At 44.2% G+C, this 13,431-nt stretch overlaps 1 protein-coding gene across 1 annotated transcript; it reads right to left on the minus strand.

Moving 5' to 3' along the window:
- Positions 1 to 803: 803 nt before the first annotated feature.
- SERPINB11 (serpin family B member 11) lies at positions 804 to 12,781 on the minus strand. The gene is given in 7 exon segments (XM_014480919.2): positions 804 to 1,309; positions 5,525 to 5,680; positions 6,321 to 6,463; positions 7,758 to 7,875; positions 9,560 to 9,688; positions 11,261 to 11,281; positions 12,614 to 12,781. Coding segments are annotated over 7 exon segments (1,137 nt in total). The 3' UTR covers positions 804 to 907.
- Between the last annotated feature and the right edge of the window lie 650 nt (positions 12,782 to 13,431).

Here is a 13,431-nt window from a genome sequence, read left to right on the forward strand (position 1 = left end):
CATTATTGTGAATATTGAGGGCTTCCTGGTGGCTTAGCAGTAAAGAATCCACCTGCCAATGCATAAGATACCGGTTCTATCCCTGGGTTGAGAAGAACCCCTAGAGAAGAAAATGGCAATACCTTTCCTGGAGAAGGAAATACCCACTCCAGTATTCTTGCCTGGAAAATCCCATGGGCAGAGGAGCCTGGAGGGCTACAGTCCATGAGTAGCAAAAGAGTTGGACACAACTTAGTGACTAAACAACTAAACACTATTGAGAAAGAGAGAGAAGGATGGATGGATGGAGGGAGGGAGGGAAGGAAAGAAAAATCTGATTCAATTTAGAGCCTAAAAAGATTTAGCCAAAGATTCTACTAAAATGTGCACTGAATCGGACTTCCACTTATCCGGTCTTTTCTCATACGTATTGAGTTGCTGCAGAGTACTACAAATCCTCCAAGAATTTAAGGCATTTCATGTATTTATTATAGTCAATACAGAATTCATGATGTTATATTTACATATACAAGGAAAATAACAGATTTTAAGATCCAGCCAAAGTTGAAGCCTTTACATTGTTCTTCCAAAGGTAAAGCGGCCACTTAACCAAGAGCTCACTGATGCAAACAAGTCAAGAAAATCTAATCTTCTAAACTGTTTCCCACTGACTGGATCATATCACCCAGACAGCACTTAAACGAGGCCTCAAAGATGAGAGACAGAGGCTTGTTTGTAGCTATAGCTTCTTCCATGATGACCATCATCTGAGGCTTCACCAACTCATGAGATAAGCTAGGAGATGTCCCAGACCCATTTCTCAGAGGCGCAAACTGAGGCACGGAGCAGGGTGAGGTGGGACCCACTTTTAGTCGCAGTTGGTCACTGCCCTCCCCTGTGACCCTGAGCCTTGCTCCACCCACTCTGCTCAGGGAGAGGCCAGCTTGCCACAGAGAATTGTGTTGTTGTGAAAGTGTTTGATGAAGAACAGGAAGGGGTGGTTCACCACGAACTGAGCTCGGATGGGAAGTCTTTTTACTACCAGGATGTCGCTAGTGGCCGCAGCTGCCTCCGTGCCCTCCTCGTTGACCTCCACGTAGGACTTGTGGATGATCTTTGATACAAAGAGGCCCTTGACTGGTGATATTCCAGAAAGATCTGCTTTGACCTGGCTGAAGATGTCTGTCATCCCGAGGGACTCTAACAGGGAATTGAGCTCGTACTTGATCTCCAGTTTGAATCTCGGGAGATGCACTTCCACGTCCCTCTCCACCATGTTGGGCGGGCTGGTCCATTCCTGAAAGGTCTTTGAGTTCAGCTGCTTTTCTACCTAAGAGACAAAACACGGGTGGAGACCACAGGAGCTGAACACATGCCCTGAATGTTCAATGCTATTTGCTTTCTGATTCTTGGCGTCAACAATTCAACATCAATTTCTTCTCTACCTTTAAAATGTACTCAAGTCCTGTCTGAAAAAACAAAAACCTCATGTGCAGCCACACCTCCCCTCTTCTCCTGTCTACTTCTCACTGATGCTTCATGATTAAACTTGTCGATGTGTATTCTACACTCTTTTGCCTCATTTCCTCAGCAGGGAGGCATCTCTTAAACTCCCTGTATTGCCGTGAAGTCCTTGTGCCCCATTTCCTGGATGAATTCAACCATCTCTTCTGGGCGCGCACATCTGAAACATGAGTCACGTCTCCTTTATGAGCTGGTTTTGCCGCTCTAATCACATGTCCTGCCCTCATTGTGCCAGAAGCTTCTGAACCCTGGATGTCCTCTGCCTTCACCCAGCAATTCAGTTCCTGGGTCTATGCTCCGATTTCCCCCCAAGCAGTCTCAAAACTCAGACCTCTCACCCTACATCCAGTTTCAAGAGTTTCTGAAGCCCTTCAAATTCTACCCTTGGTCATTTGAAACTCTCTGTTCAGACCTCCCTGCAGCTCCAAACCAGTATGTCAAACCCCATCAATCTATTACAAGAGTTGAAAACATTTTTGTCACATTTTTCCCCATCCTGACAGTATAAACTCAGGCATAAAATGAAGGTGGTTTGATTCCTAAGCCTCCTTGCCCTCTGTGCTTCTCTGCCCTGATCCACGTCACCACGACTTCATGTCAGACCCCCCTCGCTGCCTCATACTTCCAAGGCATTGGCACGTGTCCCTTTCTCTGGCTGGAGCAACAGGCACTGCCTTTGTTCCTCTTCATCTCCTACTTATCCAGTGAGGCTGGCATCGAGATTGCTCTACTAGGATGCCTTCCTGATTTCCTCACTCAAATTTGGACTCTGTTCTTCCTTTTCTGCAGGGTCTGTCACAGCGCTCCTTACACATTCAACTCTGTGTTGTAACCACAGATTCGTCTGTGTTTCCAGAACACAGCAGAGTTTTCAGCATGCTGTGGACACTCAATGTTTGGTGTATGAATGAATGAATAATTAAATACATGAATCACAATTTAATAAAAACCACTTCTGGGATGTCCCTGGCAGTCCAGTGTTTAAAACTCCACCCTTCCAATTCAGGGGGCACGGGTCTGATCCTAGTTGGAGAATAAAAACCCACATACTTCACGGCACAGCCCAAAGGTAAAAAAGACCACTTCTAAACTGCTTCCAAGTGCTCAATGCCTCCAGGTATCTTTCACTGAAGCCCACAGACCTCCAGAGAACTGAGCTCCCCCTGCAGTGGCCACACCTCTGCCACACGTGTTCTTACAGCCCGAACTGTGATGCTCTTCCTAGAGCTCCAGAGCACACATCCCAGCCCAGAGATGTCCAGAAGACTTCCCTACTTTCCCAACCTAGGGATCAAACCCAGGTCTCCCACACTGCAGGCAGATTCTTTACTGTCTGAGCCACAAGGGAAGCCCGCTATAGAAAGGGGTTTCCCAAACGTCCAATGACCAGTGTGTGAGTGTGTGTGTGTGTGTGCATCTGCATGTGTGTGTGAACTGGTACCACAGGCACTTCTGCCTCCAGATGCCCCTTTTTTAAAGGAAGAATAGATTGTTCTCCCTAAATACATCATCCTGAAGTCAGGGACTTCAGGATATCCGTCCTTTGCTCTCACAGCACCTGGCAGAACTGTTGAACCTGAAAGAATCAGTGACGGGCAACACTATGGTCACAAAACACACATCGTGTGCGTGTGCACACACACCGTGTCTTCACCACACATTAGCATTAAACACACATCGTGTGCGTGTGCACACACACCCACATCTTCACCGCACATTAGCATTAAACACACATCGTGTGCGTGTGCACACACACCACGTCTTCACCGCACATTAGCATTAAACACACATCGTGTGCGTGTGCACACACACCGCGTCTTCATAAACACACATCGTGTGCGTGCGCACACACACCGCGTCTTCATAAACACACATCGTGTGCGTGCGCACACACACCGCGTCTTCATAAACACACATCATGTGCGTGTGCACACACACCCGCGTCTTCACTGCACATTAGCATTAAACACACATCGTGGGCGTGCACACACACGCGCGTCTTCATAAACACACATCGTGTGCGTGCACACACACCCGCATCTTCATAAACACACATCGTGTGCGTGCGCACACACATCGCGTCTTCATAAACACACATCGTGTGCGTGCGCACACACATCGCGTCTTCATAAACACACATCATGTGCGTGTGCACACACACACCCGGGTCTTCACTGCACATTAGCATTAAACACACATCGTGTGCGTGCACACACACCCGCGTCTTCATAAACACACATCGTGTGCGTGTGCACACACATCGCGTCTTCACCGCACATTAGCATTAAACACACCTCGTGTGCGTGTGCACACACATCGCGTCTTCACCGCACATTAGCATTAACAGCGTCTTCACACATTAGCATTAAACACACATCGTGGCGTGTGCACACACACGCGTCTTCACCGCACATTAGCATTAAACACACATCGTGCGCGTGCACACACACACACATTAGCGTCTTCACCACACCCACATCTTCACCGCATTAATTAAACACACATCGTGTGCGTGCACACACACACCACGTCTTCACCGCACATTAGCATTAAACACACATCGTGCGGTGCACCACAGCGTCTTCATAAACACACCGCGTCTTCATAAACACACATCGCACACACCGCGTCTTCATAAACACACATCATGTGTGCACACACACCGCGTCTTCACCGCACATTAGCATTAAACACACATCGTGTGCGTGCACACACGCCGCGTCTTCACCGCGTCTTCACCGCACATTAGCATTAAACACACATCATCTTCATAAACACACACACACGCCCACGTCTTCATAAACACACATCGTGTGCGTGCACACACACACCCGGGTCTTCACCGCACATTAGCATTAAAACACATCGCACACACACGCGTTCATAAACACACCGCGCACTTCTTCACCGCACATTAGCATTAAACACACATCGTGTGCGTGCACACACACCCGCGTCTTCATAAACACACATCGTGTGCGTGTGCACACACATCGCGTCTTCACCGCACATTAGCATTAAACACACATCGTGTGCGTGCACACACACCGCGTCTTCACCGCACATTAGCATTAAACACACATCGTGTGCGTGCACACACACCGCGTCTTCACCGCACATTAGCATTAAACACACATCGTGTGCGTGCACACACACCGCGTCTTCATAAACACACATCGTGTGCGTGTGCACACACACCGCGTCTTCACCGCACATTAGCATTAAACACACATCGTGTGCGTGCACACACACCGCGTCTTCACCGCACATTAGCATTAAACACATCATCGTACACACACCGCGCACACACCGCGTCTTCACCGCCTTCATTAAACACACATTAGCATTAAACACGTCTTCACCGCGTAGCATTAAACACACATCGTACACACACACGCGTCTTCATAAACACATCGCGTCTTGTGCATTAAACACACATCGCGTCTTCACGCGCACATTAGCATTAAACACACATCGTGTGCATGCACACACACCGCGTCTTCATTAAACATTAGCATTATAAACACACATCGTGTGCGTGCACACATCGCCTTCACCGTCTTCATTAAACACACATCGCACACACACCGCGTCTTGCGTGCACACACATCGCGTCTTCACCGCATTAGCATTGGCGTTAAACACACATCGTCTTCATAAACACACATCGCACACACACATCGCGTCTTCACCGCGTCTTCACTCACATTAGCATTAAACACACTTTCATGTGCGTGCACACACACCGCGTCTTCACCGCACATTAGCATTAAACACACACATCGTGCGCACACACACCGCGTCTTCACCGCACATTAGCATTAAACACATCGTGTGCGTACACACACGTCTTCACCGCACATTAGCATTTCATAAACACACATCGTCTTCACCGTGCATGCACACACACACACCGCGTCTTCATAAACACACATCGTGTGCATGCACACACACACCGCGTCTTCATAAACACACATCGTGTGCGTGCACACACGCCCGCGTCTTCACCGCACATTCTCACCTGGTCTACGTCAGCCGTGCCCACTGGAAGCAGAATGATCACACCGAGTGTGCTGTTGACACAGGGCAGCTCCAAAACCTGCATCTGTGGTTCCTCGATGAGGGCCAGTTTAAACTTCCCAGTCTGGTGCATCATCTCCACAGTCACACTTTTACCCTATGTTTAAAATAAAAAGTTGTAATTAGATGGTACAGTTACATGCGTGTGTGTACAGGTACACATACTGATTTTCCTTTCAGAATAACAAGGGTAACCGCATTAGCACCAGAAAGGCATGGGTAAAACAGAAATGACAGAATACACCCTGTATGACACTACTTTGCAAAGGTTATAAGTTTTTTTAATTTTAAAATGTTTGTGTTCAGATAATATACATACTAATAAAAATGATAACATATATGTTTCCCCAAAACAAAGGCAAGGTCTCTAGATAAAGTGATTTATGTGGGAAAATGAGATTATAGGGTCATCTCCTTTTTTTGGATCTGATTAGAGACTTTCTGGGAGAAAAATAGTACAACTAACTTTGCTGTATTTCTAGAGAAACTATTTACTAGAGAAAGCATGTCTGGGAAGAATGTAGACCCCCAGAAGAACAGTAAGAAAAGGACGAACTTTCTTCTGTTCCTGATCACCCCATTGAGAAAGGTTACCATCACTTCACGGGAGCAACAGAAACAAAATCCATGGAAACACAGAGCCTAGAACCAGTATTTTCACTGAAACTTTCTAAATTGTCTTTAATGGATATGGCATTCTCCGAAATTGATCATCCACCTGAAAATAAAATACTCACCTTACTTAACTGAAAAGGGGTTTTAAATGTTTCTCGTTCCTGAAATTTATTCTGCCATTGTCCTTTGAATTATATGGCATTCACCAAGACCATGACACAGGAGGGCTCAATCGTGCCTTTTCCAAAGAGGTTAGTGACTTTTCCTTGTAACAACAACAACAAAAAAAAGAATAAATAATATATTTGGATTTGAACTTATTGATAGTAGAGAGTTGAAGAGTTACAAGAAATTTGGAGCCTTTGTTAAGGCTAATTATAGATTTGAGATCCCAGAAGAATTCCCTCATCTGTGGCCATAAAGCATGTTCTTGTCAAATGAAGTTTATTTCAAAGAATATTGAAAGCTTTGTTATATCTAATCAGAAGCTGGCATTCAAGGAATACCAAGTATGTTAGGTATGAATCAACCTGTCTTGTAACTAGTCATATCCTATGCTTTCTTATACATATAACTGCTTTTTAAAAAATTCTATAATCATCTCCCATAGTGTGTCAGTCGCTCAGTCGCACCCCAATCTTTGTGACCCCCTGCACTGTAGCCCGCCAGGCTCCTCTGTCCACGGGATTTTTCAGGCAAGAATACGGAGTGGGTTGCCATTTCCTTCTCCAGGGGATCTTTCTGACCCAGGGATCAAACTTGAGTCCCCTGCATTGCAGGCAGATTCTTTACCATCTGAGCCACCAGGGAATCATCTCCTGTGGCTTACTTTTCATATCTATCAGGCTTTATAGTCACCAGTACCTTACTAATTGCAAATATGTTACATATTCCAAAGACACACTGGTCCTTTCAGTATGCTAACCTTCGTGTATCACAAGCATATATGCCAACATTTGAAATAAAAATGTATCTGAAAAATCAGGATTTATAAAACTATACCAAGAATTTCTTGCTGTAAATATATTGATCAAGATGCAACACCAAGCCTTTTTGGAGCATTTTGGAGTGTTGCAATTTATAGCATTTTTTGGAATATAATCTATCATACAATATGAAACAGGGGTATATGAAATATCAGACTCTAAGCTTGATGAGAGCTTTCATTTTTATTGAACTTTTGGGCCAAACATAATACCTAGCACGTAATAACAATGATGAACATCATTTGATTATATATATACATATGTGTATATATATATATATATACACACAAATGAATGGATAAATAAATACACAAATTAATGACAAAATAACGATAACAGTCTAAACAAATACACAGCATGTGGATCTGTAATGACAGACAACACTAATCAATCTACGCTCAAAATTTTTACAAAACTTTCATGTGCCAGGCATTATTCTAGGCACAGAGCCCCAAACTGAGGCCAGACACTAATCTAAACAAGTACATCTAGCTTCCTTCTTAACGTTAACTCAGCAAGTTTATCAACACAGCTCGAATAAAGTTTGGAGACACGTGGTTGACTTATCCTCACCAGCAGTTTTACTTTCAACCCAAGCATTGATAGTTTTCCTTGTTTCTTCTGCAGACCGTTCAAAATCAACAGTTTGCAGCCTGGCTTGATACAATTTCTCAGAACAGTGTAAGTATTGCTGTAAAAGAAAGGATAGTTGCATAACACCAAAAAAATAGTGTAAGGAAAGTTACTGCTTAACTGGATTCTTTTGTGCCTGAATCCAGGGAAAGCTTAACTGAGAGTAAAATCTGGCCCTAGACCCAGTTCTTGCCCTGAGCTGCGTCCAGCAGTGGCTGGAACATGCTTACGTGACTGCTCACAGCCCATGCGGTGGGAGTTTCTCCAGACAGAATCCTGGGATATCGGTATCTTCTGACAGAGACCGAGACAACCTAATGAAACTAATGGGGAGTTTCTCAAGTCAGCTTCTCATGTCAGATGTAATCATCATTGTCTCAAGTCAACATCTATTTACAATTACACCCAGATCATGACAGCTTTGAGGGAGACAAAAGAATGAGAGAGGGGCCCATAGTTGTTAATCCCCTTACTTCAGGTCCTGTCCATAAACATTCTTTACGCTTCTAGGGCTATAGAAGGAAATACCTCTGAAATATCTATGATACCAAGATGGGCCACACTAAGTTGCAAAAACTCTGACAATCCAAATCTTGTTGAGTATAAGACATAGCCTGCACCACCAGGCTAGGGAAGAACATTAGAAATTCAAGGCTGCATTTCGCTTCACCCAGCTGACATTTAAGTTGTCATTGCCCAGTTGCTCAGTCATGTCCAGCTCTTTGTGACCCCCATGGACTGCAGCAGCAGGCCTCCCTGTCCTTCACCATCTCCCAGAATTTACCCAAACTCATGTCCATTGAGTCAGTGACGCCATCCAACAATCTCATCCTCTGTCTTCCCCTCCTGCCTTCAATCTTTCCCAGCATCAGGGTCTTTTCCAATGAGTCGGCTCTTCTCATCAGGTGGCCAAAGTATTGGAGTTTCAGCTTCAGTCCTTCCAGTGAATATTCAGGGTTGATTGACATCTAAGTCACACTGGTCAAACCAAAGCTGTGTCACTGAATCTAGGATTTTACCTCAATCATTGCAGAATAATGTAGTATTTAATATACAAGAAGATGAGTTTAGATAGAGGTCAAATCTAGGCTTTGTCACTTTATGTCTGTGGCCTTTATAGAATCTGCTTCATGATTGTAGAACTGATAACAATTTTATAGCTACATCTTACAGGACTATGTAAGGAATACATGAGATTGAGTAGAATGACTGGCACATAATAAACACTCAGTAAAACTGTATATGTTAATGCCATTGGAAAATGGCATCATTCGTGTTAGAATTTGGGAACTAGAAAGAACGTAGGCTAATCCTCTCATTTTACAGGTGAAAGATATTTGTCCAAAGTCATGCCTCAATGGGAACAGCTCTCTTGGCTCCCAGCCCAGTGTACTTTCCATTAACTCTCAATATTCTGCCATTAAGGACCTTTAAAAGAGAGATGAGAAATATGTTTTGTTTTCTTTCTGGCTCATAAGGGATAATTATTACCAAATTTGTTTTGTGTTTCATCCATGACCTTACTCTTGGGCAACACCGGCGATTTGCAGGAAGTTATGTGACATTTCACAACCTTAAATAGGAGTTTGGTAAAAACCATTTCACTGAGACTCTATTTCGGCTCAAATGTAATCTCTTGAAGATGAATATCATGTGACACTTCTTATCCTTCGTTTTGTTTTATAATGTGAAATTCAGAGGATGCCAAGAAAGCTGTTGACAACTGTTCCAGAGGGACTTACCTCGTGGGGTGCCATCGCATTTGTCCCGTAGAGTCTGTTGGCGATGCTGAGGGTGTAGTTAGAGTCTGGCCTATTGATCTGGGAGAAAAAGACTCCTAAGTCTGAGTGAATCCTTCCAGCTTGGTTGCACTGAAGCACCAGTAAATAAAGAAGGGAGTATTAAATTGCTTGATTTCTTGCCATTAGAGAGTATAAATAATGTGAAAGCAATAACCAGAGAGCAGGACGTTTGCCTCTGAATAGAAGGGCAGTGAGTATGAACAAAGCAAGAGTTGGCAATGGAAAGCCTTCTCCTTCTCCAGGTTTCCTCTCCCACAATAATCTCGGCACTCTGGGACTTTGGCTACAGACCGTGTGCAGAATTGTAAACTACCGCAAACACACAAGGACTTGTCAGCTCTCGTGGTTTAACCCAAAACCAGACATTTTAATGAAGAGATCCTAGTGGGGATTTTCAGAGCGATGATCCGAGTGTGATTGTTGCCTTTGCGCCTAAAGAATCACTTTCCTTCTCTATCTCTCATGCTCCTTTCAATGTCTCCATTTTCTATGTGATCATTTAATCAAATACTGAGCTCTTTATTGAACTGACCTGACACACCCATCTGTCCATCACAGAAGCAATTCACTTAAGCATGTTTTTTTTTTTTTAATTGAAGGATAGTTGCTTTGCTGACTTTTGCTGTTTTCTGTCAGACCTCAGCATGAATCCGCCACAGGTACACATATATCCCCTCCCTCCTGAACCTCCCTCTGCTTCCCTCCCCATCCCACCCTCGAGGTTGGTGCAGAGTCCCTGTTTGAGTTCCCTGGGACATACAGCAAATTCCCGTTGGCTATCTATTTTGCATACGGTCATGTAAGTTTCCATGTTACTCTCTCCATACATCTCACCCCCTCCTCCCCTCTCCCGTCTCCTCCTCTTCAACTTGATGCATCTGAGTTCATGGGAACTGTAGGGATGGGGAGCCTGGTGGGCTGCCATCTATGGGGTCTCACAGAGTCGGACACGACTGAAGCGACTTAGCAGCAGCAGCAGCAGGGTTTATGCCTCTATTGCCCAAACTGAATGTTCCCGAACTATGGGCTCCAATCTCCTAACAATAAGGGTTCCATGAAGCAAGTACTCTGTGGCTCTAGGCATGTGTGTCTTTCCTCAATCACAATCAAGCATACATATGTTTCCATGTGGCAGTTCTATCTAGTTTTGATGTCAAAAGGCATCCTTTTATTAGAAAGAACAGAGACCGCAGTCCTGGAGCACGTGGGTTGGGTGGCATCAGGCCCTGTTTTCCTGCTATAGATTTAAAAGGTAAAGCATCAGGTTCTTTCTCAGTCCCCTCATTGGACTGAAGACCTGACCCTACATAGAAGAGCCTGGCAGACTCACCGTGGGGCACAGTTCATAAGAGAACAGAAAGCTGAATGAGGATGACAAAAATCAGATGATAAAATCTGGGGGCTTTACTGTGGTTGTCACTACCATTGCATTAATCCTATTGGCCAGTCACCCTCAGGAGGATTAAAGGAGGAAACCGAGGATTCATCACTCACATGCTTATTAATCAATAAAGTGCTCTGCCACTCAATGCCTGGACTATATTATTTCTTGGTGCTCTTTATCAAAGAGCATTTGACAGCTCAGCAGAGATATTATCATATCTTAGCCAAGGCCTTGAACGCTGGTCCTGATGGTTCTACAATATGATTAAAGTGAAGCACCTAGAAAACAAATGAGATAGACTGGCATCAAAAGGAACACACAGTCTACAGAGGCTGACAGCTACAAGGTTTTCCACTTGAGATAAAGACCTAGTAAGAACTAATGTTTAATGATGTTATATCCAAATCCTGAACTAAGCCTTTGCATATCTTACTTAATCCTCCTGACAACTTTTAAAGTAGATACTATTATCCTCATTTTCTGTTAGGGAAATTGAGTTCATGAGGTTAATCCACTTGGCCCCGACCCGCATTGCCTGTCTGGCGCCAGGCCCTGAGCTCCGGCTCACAGACTCTTCAGCCCCTCTGCCACTGTCTCCAGGCAGGCACTGACAGCTCCTCCGGGGCTGTGCAAATGCTACATGGTTTCCCACTAAATTATTTATTTAAATGCAAGAAAATCCTAAAAGTGCATCAAAATATGGAATAAAGGACAAACAATAATAAGATGTGCAAATACCCTGGGAGTTATTAAGTGATATCCTTCTAGACTTTTCACAGCAAAAAAAAAAAAAAAAAAAAAGCTCCTCTGTCCATGGAATTTTCCAGGCAAGAATACTGGAGTGGGGTACCATTTCCTCCTCCAGGGGATCTTCTCTCCCAGAGATTGAATCTGCATCTCTTGCATCTCCTGCCTTGGCAGGCGATCTTTACCGTTAGTGCCACCTGGGAAGCCATATATACATACATATGTATACACATGTGTGAATGTATGTGTACATATGTATGGTGGGAAACCACTGCATATCAGTCTATGTCACCCGTTCTTCCCTCGTCTCAGGTTAGTCTCCGTTTCCCCATCTGTAAAATGGGGATAACAATTCCTACCCCTAACACACAGGGCTGGTATGAACTTCAAATGCATAAATGAGCACTGTAAAAAACTGGATAACTTTTAAACAGTCTTTTTTTTTTTACTGAATTTGGTCATTTTTTTTAACTCCTTTATTTTTTCATTTGGAATATAATTATTCTACAACACTATGTTAGTTTCTGATAGAGACTCATTTTATTGTAAATTGAAACTGTAGAGGGCAAGAATCATACCATATATGTGTTCTCTGGCATGTTTAAACCACTGTAAAGATAAACTATGAAAGTAAATTTCAGTCATTTATGTGTGAAAGCGCTGATGGCAAGAAAGAGATTGAGCATGGCATGCGTTGTGTTATTTGCATTATAATGTATAGCATTATCTAAGCTATTAGTCATAAGAAATGTGCTTTGCCCACGTGTGGTTCTTTCACAGGATGGCAGCGTTTTCTGGGTATAGAGTGTAAGTCATTCTGAGGAAGACCCCAGGCCACCTGGGACTCCTGCTGTGCCCAGTACCTTCTCCATCGGCTCTGCGCTGGTCCCTCTGGCTCCCAGGAGGATCATACTAAGAGCATAAAGAAGACTCAGCAGGGAGAAGAAGACATTGTCTCCTGCGTGGTTATAGTTCAGCTCCTTGAACACATCCAGACAAAATTCAACGTTTCCTGTGCTGAGGGAATCCATTTTCAGCAAAGCCCTACCTGAGAATGGAAGGGAAAAAAAATATCTCAGACTTACCTGGAGGCAAAGATAATATCGAGCATTCAGTTATGACCTTCCGTAAACGGAAGTGTCTGAGCCCACTGCTTCATGAGGAGTTACAGCCTGCTGTCACACTGTCTAAGGAGCTAATAAACGCTAGGTGGGGGAGGGCCTTCACAGTGTCCTTTAGTCTCATGAAGAGAAGATTTACTGTTCTCTCCAACCAGTACTTCAGAGCTCTCTGGCTATCGCTTGTGTACATTTAAAAGTGACAGCTAATTTTTCTGGAGCAAAAGCACAGAAGAAACTAGATCCCTTGGCTCTTATTTTCCACACTTTAGGGACTCTCCTCATCCTGGAATGTGTACAAAGTCCTTGAGCTACACAGCCCAGCCAAAAGAGATCCTTAGGTCCTTCCCAGCCAGCTCCCGTCTTCACAGTCTCCATCCTGTCACCCTGCACAAGCAAGGTGAGAGACAGTGGGGCAAACTCGGATGGTGTTCTCTGCACATTTCATCTCCTTGGTGAACCTTATTTCTTGTCTCCTCCACAAAAGTAAGGGGATCCTAGCAAATAGGTCATGCCATCTGAAGGTGGCCAAAGCCCTCAGCCCCGCATGACATCAGGAAAAA

This window comes from Bos mutus, unplaced genomic scaffold (genome assembly GCF_027580195.1).
Source record: "Bos mutus isolate GX-2022 unplaced genomic scaffold, NWIPB_WYAK_1.1 CTG230, whole genome shotgun sequence".
NCBI classification, from domain to species: Eukaryota; Metazoa; Chordata; class Mammalia; order Artiodactyla; family Bovidae; genus Bos; species Bos mutus.